This window comes from Amphibalanus amphitrite, unplaced genomic scaffold, assembly GCF_019059575.1.
Source record: "Amphibalanus amphitrite isolate SeventyFive unplaced genomic scaffold, NRLGWU_Aamphi_draft 001167F_arrow, whole genome shotgun sequence".
Lineage (NCBI taxonomy): Eukaryota > Metazoa > Arthropoda > Thecostraca > Balanomorpha > Balanidae > Amphibalanus > Amphibalanus amphitrite.
The window spans coordinates 171,638-189,744 of record NW_024882661.1 but is presented as its reverse complement, the minus strand read 5'-3'; the positions used below and the strand labels follow the sequence as shown (position 1 = coordinate 189,744).

General features: G+C 44.1%; 1 protein-coding gene across 1 annotated transcript in view; it reads left to right on the top strand.

The window, feature by feature from the left end:
* Positions 1-18,107, top strand: part of LOC122370778 — a 79,124-nt gene that overhangs the window by 15,197 nt on the left and 45,820 nt on the right. Inside the window, exon 3 of the mRNA XM_043346674.1 lies at positions 3,381-3,502. Within this exon, the coding sequence (XP_043202609.1) occupies positions 3,381-3,502 (122 nt within the window). The remainder of the gene's footprint in view (positions 1-3,380; positions 3,503-18,107) is intronic.

The window sequence follows — 18,107 nt, the reverse complement described above, 5'->3', positions numbered from 1 at the left end:
TTTGAAAAGGTCATTTTCAAATGAGCATAACTCATCGGTTAGTCCAAGGATACCTATAGAATTCGGGTATTCTATCAAATATAGGCTCAGTAGTCATATGCCACTCCAATTATTTCCAAACCTTTCCGACAATTACGCCAAAATGTGTTGTAAACATGACGCGGGTTTTCGACGATTTCAGCACAGCCGGGACCGGCATTGCGTATGTCCACTTTAGCTAGCTTTTTGGACACCGAAAGGAAGACATTGAACCAAAGTATTGTGATATTGACATACTTTGGACAATTTACTATCGACTGATAGTTATAAAAAGTCAAAATTCCAAAATTCGTTTTTTGATTAAATTCGCGCTAATCTGGCGTTTGGCCACACTGTGCAACGGTCGGCGATATAGCTGGCGGTTGGGCGGACCGACAGACCGGGTGGCATAGCGATACTTTTGTGTGTGTCCGCGTATACCTAATACATGCCAGAAACGGTTTGGTCTTTCAACACAGCAAACAAACATAAAGTCCACTCGACCACTCGCTATTTAGCAATATTTCCAGGATAATTTCCAAGAAAACTCGTCGGTACGGTTTCCAGCCGTTTGAATAGTTTATGGGCCCTGTTCTGATTCATTCAAGTTGTCTGATTCATAAGCACGAGTCAGCTTAGAAAGATGGCCACCAGAAACAGTTATCTTATGATAATGGGTATCACAATGCTGCAGCATTCGGTTCAGAAACACATTACCACAGGGCTATCTCTTGAATGGAATGGTGACGGCTAAATATTTATGGTTTGCTGAGCCGCAGCTCACATATTTCCATATTGTATAAACGTTTTGACTCTGAGCTGAGGGATGGGATGCAGCTACATCATGCATTGCATCGCCTTATATGAATTTATATCGGAATAGAGTAGCGCCTTGAATATGACAAAATGTTTAAATTATCTAAATTCCTCAAATACATACGCTCGTTTAATTAAATGCAGATGAACTCGTATAACGACTGGAAGGAGGAGGAAAGCATGCTTTGTCTTCCTAACCAACACCTGTTTTTTTTCTGGAGAGATATCGGAGCATTCGACATGCAATTATGCAGTCTGTCATGCTTTGGTTCGGGCCACGGGGTTCGGGAGAACCCGGGTTCAATCCCCGGTGCCGTGATACCTTTGATAGAGACATTCTGGAGAGATGAAAGCATCCTGGTTGTGAACAGCTCGACAAAATGGATTGGCTTACATCAGCAGGAACTTTTCTCGTCAAGTGACCTTGACCTTTCATCACTTTTCAAGCTGACCATACTGGCATCCTGCAACATTTGGACCTGCTTTGGGTCTGGATGTGCTAACTACTGACTCGAGGTCAGACTGAGTCGCCTGTCCTGGGCTCAGTGCAGACTCGGAGGTCAGCCGGGGTCACAGGTCCCAGGGTCAGTTGAGGTCACAGGTCCCGGGCTCTGCGCCGCACCTCGTCTGCCTTCAATATCACACATGAATTCTGGGCGTCAATGGGCGCTACCGCTGAACTCCGCACCGCCGTTATTTTGTGCGCCTCACTGGTCTCATTCTCAGCGCGACTGGAGGCGGCGCGTTCTGGCGGCTTATTGTGGGCACGGCAGGTCGCCAGACGGCGCCCCCGGCCAAATGATACCCCGGAATGCTGATGTGACGCCCGGCTCGAGATGGCCGATAGGAGCTTCAGGAAGATGATTTGAGATCACGGGAAATGCGAATGTGATCTCCGTCGTCCCGACGTTGATAAAGTATGATGACTTCCCGTACGGATAGACACGAGGAAAAATGCGTCTAGTGTGGTGACATATTTGTGCTGAGAAGTGAGAATATCACAGCTGTGCTTCTTGTCTTCTCTTTTAGACATCGATATAAGTTGTTAGCGTTTCCTTACCGCTGCATTCCCTGCCCAGTAGCCAGTTTACTGTCCTGCCCTATGGCCAGGTATTTGCGCTCAACTCTGAATATGTCAGTGTCGTTAACCCGCGCCCCACTGGGGTCTGCGTATAACACGCCCTACTGGGGGGGGGGGCTATTCATAGCCCCCCTCTTAACTCCGAAACTACTGGGCCGATCGTTAAAATTGAAACGGCGTCTGATAGCCCCGGAAAAACTGTCGAACGAAACCTAATTTCATTGACCTCGAGGTCACCGATGACGTCACAGGTCACGTCAAAGTAAAAATTATTAGCATTTTGCTTGTTCACGTTTTGGGCTCTGGCCGTCGTCTTACAAGTCAGATCAGGCTCATTTTTGGATCACACACTCGTGAACAGATGCTCTAGATACCCCGAGGGTACTAAACTTGTACTTTGATTTTCAGGTCAAGATCAGGTCATCACAGGTCACGAAAATATTATATCATGCGTCGGTCACGTGACACATATTTTATGGTCCATTTAGGCCAGAGATTTCGAATGTGATGTCGTGTGTGTCATTCGAGGTCATTTTGAGTCGAATTTAGCTTAGGTCAGGTCACTTGCAGGTCAAAAAAGGTAAAATTTTGAAGTTAGAAATTTTCAACAAAAAAGGTGTCTATTGGATGCAGTTTGAGCTCAGGAACACGATGGTGCTATTTATATTGGCGTACGATGTCAAATACGTGCTGAAAATTTGATTTGAAAAATTAATAATTGTGAATTTTTTGCAATAATGCGTAAAACTTGGCCATTTTTGAAGATATTTAGCTAAAACTTGCTAGATTTAGTCATAATAATGCGTTCTATCACATATATTCCGGTTTTTTCGAAATTAAAAAACTTTTTGAAAAAAATTAAAAATATAAATTTTGGATTTTATTATATCAACTTTTCGAAATTTTCAAAATTTCGAAAATCCGAGATAGCAGTTTGATAGCGCAGTCTATTCTGAGTCCTCTCATGCAAAGAAATTGGATCTAGCTTAAAAACTGAGCTCTTGGGAGCGATTGCCGTGGTTCAATGTTTTGCGTCGAAATCGGCCGAACATGACGTCACTCTGACGTCAATTCCGGCCGACCTTTGGTAGATACGAAGTTAACATTTTGACACAAGGTGTCAAATTGATGCAGCCGAAGGTACTGAGTGTTTGGCGTCGATACGTCAAGCGGTTTGGAAGTTATTGCAGAAAAACGGGAGGGGGGGCTATAAATAGCCCCCCCCCAGTGGGGCGCGGGTTAACCTATGACCTGTCTGACCGCTGACTTCTGACCAGGTCGCTGACCACTATCCTCTGACCAGTTCACTGTCACTGACCTGAGTGACCGCTGACCCCTGACCAGATCGCTGACCGCTGACCTTTACCCAGGTCGCTGACATTTGACCTGTGACCATTATCTGTCGCTGTCCCTACCGTGCTAACTGCTAACCATGTCGCTGACCTCTGTCCCTCTGTTGCGGCAGGGAGCCGCACGGTGACGGTGGAGGCCGGGTTTCCGTCGGATCCGCCCGATCAGCGGGCTCGGATCACCCTGCAGGTCGACCTGGTGACGTCACTGGGCGACTGCAGTGCCGCCACTGCGCAGGTGAGACCTCCCCCAGACACGGGGGGGGGGGTCCCGGCATCAGTCCAACAGTGGGTGGGAGCGAATGTAGTGCATTTCAGCTGAACATTAACACTGCTAAAATACCTGCGTTTTTCCTTAGATCAAATATCCAATTGAAGCTTAACCCGCGCGGGGCTGGGGGGGGTAATTTTACCCCCCCTCGCGAATTTTTGCGATATCTCAAAAACGGCGGCGCGCAGCGCCGCTAAACTTTCAGTACCTTTTCTTACATCAATTTGACACGTTCCCTGAAAATTTGAGCGAAATCCGTCGGAAATTTTTGAGAAATTGACGTTTTAGTGACGTCATGTTCGCCATTTTCGCCTCAAAAACGGCAAAAGTTCAAACGCCGCTAACATCTTCATTTTTAAAGGAATCAAGACGTAACAAAAAAGGTTATACGTAATTTTACTTTGTCTATCAAATGGCTATCTCGGTTTTTGGAAAATTTTGGATTTTGGCCTAAATTTTTTCAAAAAACTGACTTTTTTGGGAAAATCATTATAAAATCCAAAATTTTGAGTCTATCGAAAAAACCGGAATATATGTCAGAGAAGTGGTCTATGTGCACCTACATACCAAATTTTAGAAGAATCGGTTCAAAAATGTGGGAGTTATTCAAAATTTTACGACGTCACGACACACAAATTTTTTGAAAAAAATGACTTTTTTGGAAGTTCTAGACCTCGTACGGAAACAAAAATAGCACCATTCGATTCGCCGTGAAAAACTGCATCAGATAGACACCTTTTAGGCCTTAACAACCAACTTCAAAATTTGACCTCACTTGACCTGACCTTGACCTGACCTCGACCTGAAATTCATCCAGAGATGGTCCATATCACTTATTGAGTGTGCCTATTGAATTCTATGAGTAAAATGACCCATAAAACATGTGTCGCACATGCCCTTTTCTAAATTTTGTTTTTTGGTGACCTGACCTGACCTGACCTGACCTTGACCTTGACCTCTGAATGATATTGTATGCAACGAATATTGTCTTGGTAGCCTAAGAACACGTTTTGGGCGATCAGTCTCAGTCCATGACTCCATTCTTCGGCAACTACGGTGCAAGGCCGATACTGTAGAAACTTGCAATTTGTACCCTTGACCTGACCTTGACCTTGACCTCAAACTTTAAATTAAGTACATTTTTTTAGTAGTTCGTGATGAGAGCTTTCGATTGGCGTTTGAATTTTCCAAATCGGACCATTAGTTCGGGAGATAACAGGGGGGGGGGTAAAATTTACCCCCCCCCCCCAGCCCCGCGCGTTCGGCTGGAGACCCCAGCCCCGCGCGGGTTAACATGGTAATCAAGGTTTGAAAACACTCTCTGTTTATTTGAGTGAAAAGCTCTTTTCTAACTGCTCGGCTCGTTCGGCTACCTTTAATTCATACTAAGAAATTTATAGAACGTCATGACAGATCAGGTGCTTTTTGTTGCCCCACACTTGTGACCATTCTCCGAATGACCAGACTGGCAAACTATCTCTATGGCCTTATGCATAATTGTCAGTAGCGGCGGAACACCTTCAATTAAGGGGGGCACTGCCGACTTTTGGTCCCATTCTTTCCATGCAACGCCCATAGGGTTAATGTTAAAATGCCAAAATCAAAGGGGGGCACGGTGCCCCGGTGCCCTCCCCGTTCCGCCGCCTATGATAATTGTTTATATTCAAAACCATTTTAGGACATACTGTTAATTGATTCAAATTCACCATCGCATTTCATGGCATGCTGATCGTATTGCAGTGTCAGTTTCGTTAATTTTTCATCAGGTAAATAATTTTGTTGACTTTATCAAAACCTGTTCATATTTTATAATGCCTGTTTCAATTATGAAAAGCAGTGCCTAGTGTACGAAATACCATATTTCATGAAACAATAATCAAATATGCCTATGCCACATCAATCATGGTGATGCACCGGCCTTCGCGTGTTTTCCATCCAATGTCACTGGCTTTCTGACTGACTTGTGACAGCGTCCACCCGATCGAAACAGATGGAAGCTGTTTAGTAATGCAAGCAGAAGAGACGAGTTTCGAACGGCGCCATTTGTTAGGCCGTCCTCCTCCTCGCGCTGTGTACCTGGCATTTCGAGCTGGCGGCACGGTAATGGTGTGTTAAATGGGGACAGGCCCGGTCCATTTCTGATGTGCTATTTTTGACACCGGAGCCGGGACAGTCGTAACGGGCGGATCCGGTGCTAAATGAATTATACCTGAAGCAGCCACTACGTATAGCATGCAATTTTCAACAATGGCTCAGACTTTCCAGCCATTTTTACTTGTTAGCACAAGAGTCCTGTTTTTTTTCGCATTCGCTAACGATTTTGGCGTCTCGGCAACCCACACTTTACATGCAAACAAGCCTCCCTCGCTGTTGAAATTGCAACAGGCGAGAAAGGCTGAAAAATGGCTTTAGTGGAAGGACACGTATTTCTACCGCAACAAAGGCAGCGCCGAGTGTACGGACCAGCACTGTAGGCTCTCGCCTTATCTATATTTTTTTTTCTAAAATGAAAGTCTGGATCACAGTCATGCTTTCACAGCTAAAATGCAAGCTTCCAGTACGGCCTAACCTGCCCGAAGAGAATGTACAGTCCACAGCAGAAGTAATGTGTGGTTTCAGTCATGGGTATGTTCTGCTTCTGAAGCCTAGGAACGATCAGCCAGACTGCAACGAGACTTTAAATGTAGCTTACATGTATCTTCACCCTTGCAGCTACAACTTTATCTATTGACAATGACGTCTTCTTTTCAATCAGTCCGCATTTAAAAATCGTCGGTCAAAGCCATCCTTTGAGATTGGTAAAACCACACATTACTTTAGCGGTGGGCTGTACATAGTTGAATAAGCATTCGTGTCATCTGTACATATAAGTTCGTTAAACCGTTTTCACCTCTAAACCTATTTGTAAACAAATTGACTTGTAAATGATTGCCCTGCCGAAATGCTATTGGAACCTCACTACAAAAGTGCTTATTATGTAAACACTGAACATTTACAGGACTTTGAAGTCTCGCTACGTGGTAGGCATTATTATTACGACGAAACTGATGATAACTCAAAGGATTTGTCACCGCCTACTGGGAGCTTGGTCCAGCAAGATGCTTGAGGCTCCATTTCACACCATAAGATTGGGACAATCATTATGGATTTTCCATCCAACTTGGTGAAAAAATGTTTGAATTCGGCCGAAAATAAGCTTGCTTTTGATCTTATACTGGGTGGATAGGCTACTTCAAGATAAACCCAACCAAGAGTGAGAAACTTCCTGTTGACTGATGAAGCCTTTACTGACTGATTAGCTTCCGAACTATTTTGTCGACGAGAGGGTGTATACTTACCATGCAGGGAGACGAGGGCTATGCGTTCTCAATAATATCTCTATGGACTGGCCATGTCATCTCTCCAGTCAAAGCAGTTGTCTGCCGCAGAGCAGGAGCAAGCACCACTTCCTCAGAGAGGAACAGAGCAATACCATTTGCCGCAATAACTGTGTTTGTCATGCCCATATTTATGAATGTTATGTGTAACATTAGGAGAGAGAGAGAGAGAGAGAGAGAGAGAGAGAGAGAGAGAGAGAGAGAGAGGGAGAGAGAGAGGGAGAGAGAGAGAGAGAGAGAGAGAGAGAGAGAGAGAGAGAGAGAGAGAGAGAGAGAGAGAGAGAGAGAGAGAGAGAGAGAGAGAGAGAGAGAGAGAGAAGAGAGAGAACAACCATTTTGTTGTTGTTTGTTGTTACTTCAGCAACGCTGTGGTCGGTATAAAAACGCTCCCACCTTCTCTTATCCGATTTCATATAGGAACTCTTTTATAGACTCCTGTACTTTCGCTAGATGATTGCAGCTAAGGACAAGGGCGGCGCCACCGTGGGGGCAGTGGGGGCAGACTGCCCCCACTGGCAGGAGGCCGTGGGGGCAAGACTATGTTTTTGCCCCCACAAAATTTGGCTGATAAAAATATAAGAATAACCAGTAACCTCATAATATAAATCAGAAATAGGAGCCAAAAAGTTATATTTAAAGTTATCGAATATTTCGCTCCTGGAGCTTCGTCAGCGATAATTACAGAAAAAACATATACGTTTTAAACATGGAACAACAAAGAACACTGCAGAATAAATAGCAAACTCATGCTACACTTCGCAAGGTACCGACATTTTAGATACATTTTACGACCCCTTAGATAAGCTGACCTGGGTGTTAGAAATGGTGATTACTCAGCTACTTCCCTTTATTCCGGCTCATCTGAAAAACACGACAGAGTTTCTTGACCGAGTGAAAAGTAAATATCCACGAGGCTTTGAACCAGGGACCATTCTCTTCAGTGTCGATGTGGTCAATCTGTACGGGAATATTCCTGTGCATGAAGGGATCCAAGCGTGTATGACCCTGCTACGAGAACAAGAAGAACGTATAAGCACGTTCGGTATGGCCCTCAATGACATCGAGCGGCTCTTACAACATTGTCTCACACAGAACTTCGTGCGTTTCGGGTCACAATACTTCAGACAGCAGACCGGGATAGCAATGGGTAGTCGAGTAGCTCCACCGCTGGCAGTCACTTTCATGCACATGCTTGAGTCTATGTTCCTAAGCTCAGCGAGAGCTCAGCCATCTCTATACCTACGTTATATTGATGATGTGTTTGGCGTATGGAATCACGGGCTCCCTAGCTTACTTGACTATTTTGAGTACCTAAACAGCGTCCACCCATCAATAAAGTTCACTTTGGAACATACAGCCGACACAGGGGCCCTCTCTTTCCTGGACACCCTCATCAAAATATCTGAAACAGGGCAGTACACCACCGAACTGTTCATCAAACCCATGTCAGCCAACGTCATTCTGCACTTCAACTCGGCACAGCCTATGTCTGTAAAACGTGCAACAGCTAGGTCCCAATACCTGCGAGCTCTGAGACTATCGTCACCAGGGGACCCCACCGAGCGCAGCCTCCATAAGGTAGATGACCTGTTCCAATCAAACGGCTACCCACGGGCCACACTTCACAGAGCACGGCAGGAGGCCACCAAAACACATAACAGAACAGACACAGGCACACGAGGTCAACACGATCAGGTTAAAGCCTACAAAACCCCACTCGTTCTGCCATTCGTTGACGATGAATTGTGCCACATAGTGCAAGGCATCGTGAGGCGCAGTGAAATTGCCTTTCAGGTGGCCTGGAAAGGGGGAGAGACTGTCGGCCAGAAGCTGATTAAATCAGCCTTCAGTCCTCCTGCCTGTCCAGGTGGAGGTAGGCGCTGCAACACATGCTGTGCAGGGCTTGCAGGGAAGTGCCATTTCAAAAACACCATCTACAGGATTGATTGTTCTTTGTGCCCCGAGGGCCAGTCCTTTTACATCGGTGAAAGCAGACGCTCGATAAGGAAGCGATTCAATGAACACCTTGGAGACGCACGCAACAAACGCATAGACACACCGTTTGGCTCTCATCAAAAACAACACCTACACACCCCTCTGACATGCAACAACCTGAAACTGAGCATTCTGGCTCGCGCCAAGGATGGTCCCGACAGAAAAATAAAAGAGTCCATGTACATCAGAGACCAGAGACCTACACTTAACACCCAGACTACCTCGTGGCCGCTGACACGGCTGCAGCCTTAGATATACATATATACTGTACGTGACACTTGTACATAGATGATATATGACTCATAGATATATGTAAATATATGTAAGCATTGTACATGCCACATCTGTATATATGCTAATGCTTTACAGTTTTTTATGTCTATGTATGATAGACCTGTATATTTCTGTATAATATTTTATCTGTACATATGTGTAGTATATTATATACATATTTATGTATATGTTGTATAATTATAAAGAAAACATCATTCAAAATGTAAATGCGTCACAAACTTTTCTGGATACACATAGCCTGAAGTGTACATAATAACAATCACATGTGAATAATTGATGATATTATGTGTAATGTATGCAGTGCACATGTAATCGCTTATGTTTGTATGTAAAGCTATTGTTTATTGTACCTATATACGTGTATATTGTAAATACGTACACTGTATACATACATTCATATTGTACCTATTCAAACTTCGCCTAAAATGTCGGTACCTTGCGAAGTGTAGCATGAGTTTGCTATTTATTCTGCAGTGTTCTTTGTTGTTCCATGTTTAAAACGTATATGTTTTTTCTGTAATTATCGCTGACGAAGCTCCAGGAGCGAAATATTCGATAACTTTAAATATAACTTTTTGGCTCCTATTTCTGATTTATATTATGAGGTTACTGGTTATTCTTATATTTTTATTATTCATCATGAGCCTCAAGCAGAGTTTCAGCTTTTTAAGAAAAATTTGGCTGATGTTGAAATGGGAACATAAGACCGGTGCAACATTCATGATAGGCGGTTATAATAGTACGCCTGTTTTTGACGGTCCCCGTATCAAGTGCATCAGCAGAACGTTCGTTCTCGGACCGTCTGCCGCATATCTCTTACTCCCACTCATTGAAGGCTGCCCTCGAGCTTGACCTCGAGGAGGTTGAGAGGCAGTTTGTCAAAATCGGCCAAAGAAGAGATCATCCTGTTTTGGGTACCCTAGACTGAGACTGAGCTCAGGGAGGTATGACAAAATGTGATATGTATGTACAAGGCTATATAAACCAGGTAGAACGCTCCGGGAAAAAAGTTGGAAACAATAAATTAGTTGCGGCATTCCCTGATGACGCGAATGTGGGTCAGCGGCCGGCGGCCGGCGGCCGCTAACACTGTATGAGGATTAGAACTTTTGCTTGTTGGAGATTGCGCTAGGCAGATAAATGTTAATGTTAGGATATGTTTCGAAAGTAAATTGAACGACGCTTCGAACGCCGTCAATGAATTTGCGATACGACGACTATTTGTTTAGTTAAAGCCGGCGAACTTTTACCTTCCGACCGCGCGGGGAGGCGATACGGTGCCACACTGACGGTTTTTACGATAACTCAAAATTCTTTTGAGCTAAAGAGCTGAAATTTGACATGTACAATCTTTTGATCAAGCTGGATCTTCTGGTAAAAGTCGCATATTTAAGGTACGTCAGGTTGTTGACCTATGTTATTGCTCGTGAGCCTCTACACAGTCCAAAAGCAACGCAATTTCTGGACACTCAGTGCCAAGAAATCCTTCACAGAAAGATGACACTTGGCAGAAAGAAGAGCTGTCGGTTTCTTACCGTTCGTATGTGTCGTGTTTTCACAAGAGTTTAGTAAGGTCAGGTCCGTCACGTGACCTCCCCTCATTACTCAATAGGTTTACGGGTTTACTATCATAGAAGCGTTTATCAATCGCCGGAAATCTTAGCCAATCCCACTGGACACTGGATCTATACCCACATGGGGCCCTCCTGACTGGCCACTCCCTCTGAAATCCACAATAACATTGGACTGCGGCCACGGTTATGTATTAATGCTTTTCACTAACAGAAATACAACAACTTCAACCAGCACAGTGCACGCCGCCACAACAGTCCGACCCACACGTCCCTGATATCGACTAGCACCCGGCCGGATGCACATACGCGGAGCCAATCATTCCGAATGTGACCTGCAGCTTACAATTGCTGTGTCGCATGGCGCATGGCACAGGATGATTCCTAGCAGCTGTCGGGTGGAGTGGAGAAACAGCACGTTGCGACACACCGCGCCGGCGACAGAGCTCAGCAGGCCTGGTTGGAGGCTGGAGCCGGAGGTAAGGGCGGACACAGGCACAGACATTGCAGGACAAATAACAGGATGTCAGTTAGGGATATAATTCAAGACGAATGATTCAAGACGGCCTGAAATAATGCAAATTTTGCTCACTTGGATACCAACTTCAAACTTGACGTTTATAGCACCACGGAAACAATGGGCGCACAGGAAAGAAACAAAAGATGGGGTGTTTCTAACGCAAGGAAGTAAATAGAGGTTGCATATGATGGAACAGCCCGAAGTGCAGACAAGCACATATTTTTGGTAATAGCTATCAGCCTATCAGCTGTCCTACTACTCTTCTCCCTTCATCAACTACTGGACACATCTGAAGCATCATATATACGTAGCACCAATGTCCATAACAAATGCTTGGAAGTAGTTTTATGAAGCCAAGGGAAATACATGCTAACATGCCTACATCATGCATGTAAACTCAAAATTACACAGGCATGACAAAGGAAGCTTATGTAAAGAGAGTAGTTAGCAAAAGCATTTCATAGTTAAAATAATTCAAAACTGCACAGTGCACACAGGGCAAACATAAAAAGCAGTAAGTGTGCACTTTGCTGTTCAGTTATGCTAAGAAATAGTTCAAAACAAAATACATCTTTTCATGTTTACTGGTTGTTCTTCTATGCCACTTCACCCATATCTTGATTACAGATGGGCTGTTACTGTAGGCTGATGAAGTGACACTTGGTTGCCTTTGTGCGAGTTTCAGTTGCAGCCTCCTAGGTACTGCACTGGAAAGCAGATGAATGCCTCTGAAAGATAGGAATATAGGCAAAGTTAGCTGTAGTAGTGTCAATGATAATAGACATGACATTTTTGTCCTTTGACATACATTTGTTGAAGTACAAAAAGGTACAAAATAAATTGGTTTGTTTCAAGACACGCTCACTGCACAAAGCCGCACAGACATTACACTGGCATATGAAATTGGTACACATAAAACTTGATGATTAAAAAGGTCAAAACTAGCAATAATAATAATTGAAGTAAAAGTTACAATCACAATCATTTCATTTAAAATGACTTGACATAAGTCACAAGACGCAACGCTCCTATTCACTAGAGAAAAGTTTTTATGTTTTCTTTATCCTCCACATATCAACCAGCTTGATACCAGGCTGTGCAATAGTGGGTACATAACCCCATGTTGCCATTTTATTAGAGCAAGTGGGGTTACAACAACAATGCTAATGTCAAACCCACATCTGCAACCCGTACTGCAGTTTCAATCACCTTACAAGCACACCTTCTGGCAGTTTGATAGGCAGAATGGTCATTACTACCTTCTCCTCATATTCAACACATATTCCCTTTATACAGATACAGTTAAGACCTGGTTATGGCAAGCATTTTCGAGAAAAGATAGGATAAGAGTCCAAGACAAAGGTCGAGAGAAACAACACCAACATAAAACACCGACTATGTAGCACTAATACTGTCAAATTCATAAAAATATATACATGAGTCGATCAGAAATTCACTGTAGATTTCGAAAATGGTGTCAAATGCCACTCAAATACCCCCATTCGCATGTACGAAGCAATAAAAGACTGACCTTCAGTTCCGCGTGCCATTCTCCATTGGCCACTGTGTATTAAATAACGCGTTCACTGATCGCAAAAAATGAGACCCACATATGACGCGTTTGCTACCAGCCAATCAGCGCTCGAGATGCCGAGCGCTGATTGGTGGAGAGGGCCGTCGTTAGCAGTCCATTACATGTCGTTTTCCTTGAACATGTGCGTGAGCGCTGATGCTGCTCACGGGCTGTTGCCATTTTTCGTAATGCTGAAGGCACGGGAGCGAACCCCCTGGGTATGTATATCCGGGTTATCTGGAAATGTATGTGGATCGCCCTAATGGAGCTTATTCTGGTAGGTATATCAATTGTGTGTGAGAGAATCGCACATACACGCACTACGGTAAAAAAGAGAACTATGTAGGTACTGATTATTATTCTGAGGAATATACCATTTTACATTTCAACGAACAACATAACGTTTTCACAGGTTTGTGTCTCGTAATTGAGTTTTATAGTTTTATTTGCTGCGACCTTAACCCGGCGGGGCCCGGGGCCCGGAGGGTCATCCCAACCACCGCAGCCCGGGGGTAGCCCCTCCTTCCCCCACCTGTCTAATTCCGTAAATAAGGCAGCTACGGAAGCAAAAATGGTACCAAACGAAAGGCATCTACGAGAAGCTTCTAAAGTAGGTGCCTAAACTTTTTTACGTCAGGTCAATTTTCAAGGTCAAAAGTCAAGGTCAAAGGCAAAAACCGGCACTTTTGTAGTGGTCTCAAAGTACGTATTCCAGAGGACGGCATGGTGCATAAAACCGGCTAAAATGGATGTCAAACGAAAGAAGAGAGTCTGGGGATTCCGATGATGTGCATAACATTCAAATTCAAGGTCCCGGTCATGATCAAAATTGACCACAAACTTTGCACTTTTTCCTCTATCTTGTATACTAAATTCCGAGATGTTTTGAAATGATTTGAAGCTTAGCGGACCGACCCCTATTTGTGCTTTAGCCTACGATACAAGGCTGCTTCAAGGTCAAATTCACAAGAGAGTATCCTTGCTAGAGGCTATTTCTTTTATTCAAGTCAGGCATAATAATCAAGACATGTTTTGCCATCCTGAGGCTCTAAATGAATGTTTAGAGCAAAATGGATGCCAGAAATCGTGATCAGCGGCTACGAAATCATCACATACGACCTTTCATGTGTCAAAGTCAACCAAAGGTCATTCGAGGTCACGTGAGGTCAACACAAAACTTGACCTTTCCCAAACAATATATATGTCATTCGACGCGTCTCGACGAAACGAATGCGAAGGTACCGCTGCCGTAGCTCTAGGACCATTTTTGTTGAAGTTATTTGCGAAAAAAAAAACTAAAGCATCAGCTCGGGAATGTTGACCTGACCTCTGACCTCAGGTCACCAAAAATACTTAAGAATTTTTTTTTCTAGGTGAAATGCTACACAACCGTGCTCGTAATTTGTCTTTATCTCTAAAACTATTTTTGGCAGCTGTTTGAAGTTCACGTCTGTGACGCCGAAGTTTGCCGTGCAAGAGTCTAGAAATATCGGCCCTGAGACGTTATGAAGAAGGCTAGGTCCTTTTTTTTTGCTTCAAAAGATGTCAAATTAATGGGGGATAAGGTACAGCAGCTTTCGTCTTTCTATCCGTAAGCGTTCATGAGGTATTGCAAATATTTGCCAGGGGAGGCGGAAAAAAACCTTCCAGGCCCGCGAAGGTTAAAGGGAGATTATGACCTTTTTCCACAAAATCTGAGTTAGGACCATTTTCTGACAAAACACAACAAGTTATAATGTAAATTAAAACCATTTTGCTCAATTCGGTACCTTGCCGCAAATATCTCAACTTGAAGTCACGTTAGCGGGGAGCGCTGAAAATGACCGTTGAATAAGTACTTACATCACTTTTTGGTACTTGCATGTAATTTTGTAAAATGAGCGTATTCATTACATTTGATCTTCATCACATCTAGTTACTTAATGGTCGTCTATAGTGCCTTCAAAAGATATTCATGGTTTGGGGGTGGTTTATGTCTAAATTTACGCAACTATTTTTCCTGTTCATCATCTGTCGCCATATGCTGCTATTTAAGTAGCAACGACTCAATTTTGAATCGGTCCCGCCGACTGCACAATAAAAGAAGATAGATACAACACTTTTGCGGCATCACTGAAAAACTTATGCAGTACTGTTATCAAAATTCTCATAACACCGTTCGACAAACCTGAAGTCTTTTTGAAATAAATATGCTTGTATTTTTCGCTTCAGGCTCTGAGGCCAAAATAATGAATTTCGTAGTCGCAATCGCAAGATTTGGCTGCGTTTCTGGCGCTTGCCGTTCATTTGTGGCGCAAAATAATACTTGGAAACAAAGAAGAGTAGGCACTGTGTACCCCCGAATTAGAATCTAATTAATTCTAAACCGAATTAACTCTAATTCAAATTAGAATCCTTACAACCAAGCAACGACAAGGCGATAACATAAACAAAAACCCAAGCGTCGCTGTTTGAAACAAAAGCGCCATATACTGCGACTTTTTTAAGGACAACGCATTTCGGTGGGTGTTACAAGTACTGCAAGTACTGCTTCTTTTTTGCAAAAATAAAAACCTTTTTCACATACGAAAATGTGCTAGGAAATTTTCATATTTTATAGAAACTACAGTAGAAATAGTATAGATGTCGAGTAATTTTTATTTAAGAAAAAAGAAAGCTCATTATCTCCCTTTAACCCTCGCACGACCAGGCCATTTCTCATAACACGAACGACCAGGGGGGGGGGGGTGTAACGACCCCCCCTGGCGTTTCGAAACGGAAGGTCTTAGAGCTTAGCGGAAAAAACCAACGGATTGCTCTCAACGAGAACTCGCGATTGGTGGTATATTTTTTGGTCCTAGGTCAACATTTGACCTACTTATGACCGGTCAAAGGTCAAATTTTCCGAAAAAAAATCAAACTTTTTCAACTTTCCGCGGCGATTGCGGCAAAACGGTGGGAGATATCGACTTGAAACCTTCACTATCGTGTTCCTTGATCAATTCTCTATCGTTTGGTATGTATTTCGTTTCCCTAGCTCTAAAAATGGCGCGTTGGGAGCGCCGGAAGTCGGCAAGGTCACAGTCGGCGGCAGAAATTCGAAAAATCAAAATTTAAATTTTTGAAATCTGATTGTATTTTTGGATTTGGGAGGTCCATTTGCTCCCTATAGAAGCTAATATTGCTGCATATTCCCATTGAGGTGACAAGAATTAGCAAAATAGTGGTTCGGGCGCTTTTCAAAAATAGTACCGGACGCTGTTCCTCTTGTGACGTCATAGATCCGTGACCTGACCTGACCCGGTCAATTTTCTTGCACCACACGATAGCCAATGCTTGCCCCAACATGCATGGGAAGTTTCATCATGATCCATCAAACAATGTGGGTATCACCGGCAGAAAACCTAGGGATTCGGCGCACACGTTTGGTAACTGTCGGCCGGAGGCTGTACCTCTTATGACGTCATAACTCCGTGACCTGACATGACCCGATCAATTTTTTTTCGGCAAAAGATGCGCAAAGGTTGCCCCAGAGGGTATTGAAAATTTCAGCCCGCTACGACAAGCCGTTTAGCGTGCACTTCGAAAAAACCTCAGGGGGGGGGGGTGATACAACCCCCCCCCTAGGCGTTCTAGGGTTAATGGTTAAGCTCAATACGTATGCATGAAACTTGAAACCATAACAATTTTTAATGGCATCATCTAGGGGCAAGGTGCTCATGGATTTTGCAGATCGGGGTATCAGACAACAGTCGGGTTACCTCAAGCTTGCCCCTACTGGCGAAAATTCGTGGCGCCGCGCCGCCACTGGCTATGGACATAAAACACAGTCATATCATCGTTTGATTTTTATATTACATTTTTGGCAGCATTGTCAAAGTTTTTGTGTTGCTTCATTTTTGTTTTTCATTTACTTGTTTAAAGGTAGTGTGCCACCTTTGAAAGATTTCCCATTTTATTTTTCCTAGGATAAGGAGCTTCTGTTTTTACCTAATATCGCAAAAAAAAATCAAAAATGGGCCTGGAATAGTGCCTTTTTCGCCTAAAAGTTTATCGGTTTTTCGATATGTATAACAACTGTAGTGGGCTAACCTGCAAACAGGCGTCGGCAACAATCGCGAATGCGGCGCACATGTGACGATAAGCAAAGGTCATTATAGAGTTACGACGTACGGGAATGAGTTATCAGCTGTCTAATCGTAGACAACACAATGTCGAGCCGTAAACTGTAAGCCTGTATTGGTATTGTTTCTTTTATTTGGCTGTCGAACATTATTTATGGTTTGAAATATGATTTTATGTAAAATAATTGATATGAAAAAGCCGTCTCTTAAGTTATGACCCCATTTCACCACACGCAAGTGGCAGAAATGACAATGATCAGCTGACGCATTTTTCTTGGCCGAAGTCAGAGCGCGCGGCCCGACGCACCACCACCGCACCACAAAGTATGAGCAGAAGCCGCGCCCAAAGCCAGGGCCCCGGTAACGTGAGGTAGCCGAGTCGGGGCAGCGTGCGCTGACCCAAGCCAGGGCCGCAGCTTTGGGCGCGGTCTACCGCATCCCCGCGGGCAGCCCCGGGCTATCACATGACACCGGGAGGACGCGCGGCCCCGGCTTGGGTCAGCGCACGCTGCCCCGACTCGGCTACCTCACGTTACCGGGGCCCTGGCTTTGGGCGCGGTCTACCGCACCACCTAACAGGCGTGTTCGAAACCGCAGGAGATGATGATGAGCGGGTTTATCGAAACTTGATTGGATGAGCATATCGGTAATTGCGATTTCAGTGTGTGCATTTATTGTTCATAGTGGTGTGAAATGTGGTTGGGGTACGACCCACAACCCGTCGGGGCGAATTTCGCACTGGGGTACTCAAAATTTGAAGATTTTAAGACGTTTCCATGAGTTTTGAAGGTATGGATAAGTTCTAAAAATCCGGTTCTCCTTATCTGGGCCATTAACTCCATACGGTCCAGGAAAGCTGGCACACTACCTTTAAAGGTTGCCATGATGATTTTTGACGGCACATGGATTGGAGACAATTTTGTGCTAAGTATGTTATTCGTGTTTTTACATCCACGAGCGCAGCTATTCCGGTCTAACAAGTTCACTATTGGGCCAATATTCATTTCTGGATCTGCTGCGCAAAGGTAATGTGGCATATCCGGGTTTTCCATCGCGACTGCGGACCGCGGATCCATCGGTTGGTCACCGGTCGGTCCATCCGTCGGTCCACCGGTCGGTCCATCCGTCGGTCCACCGGC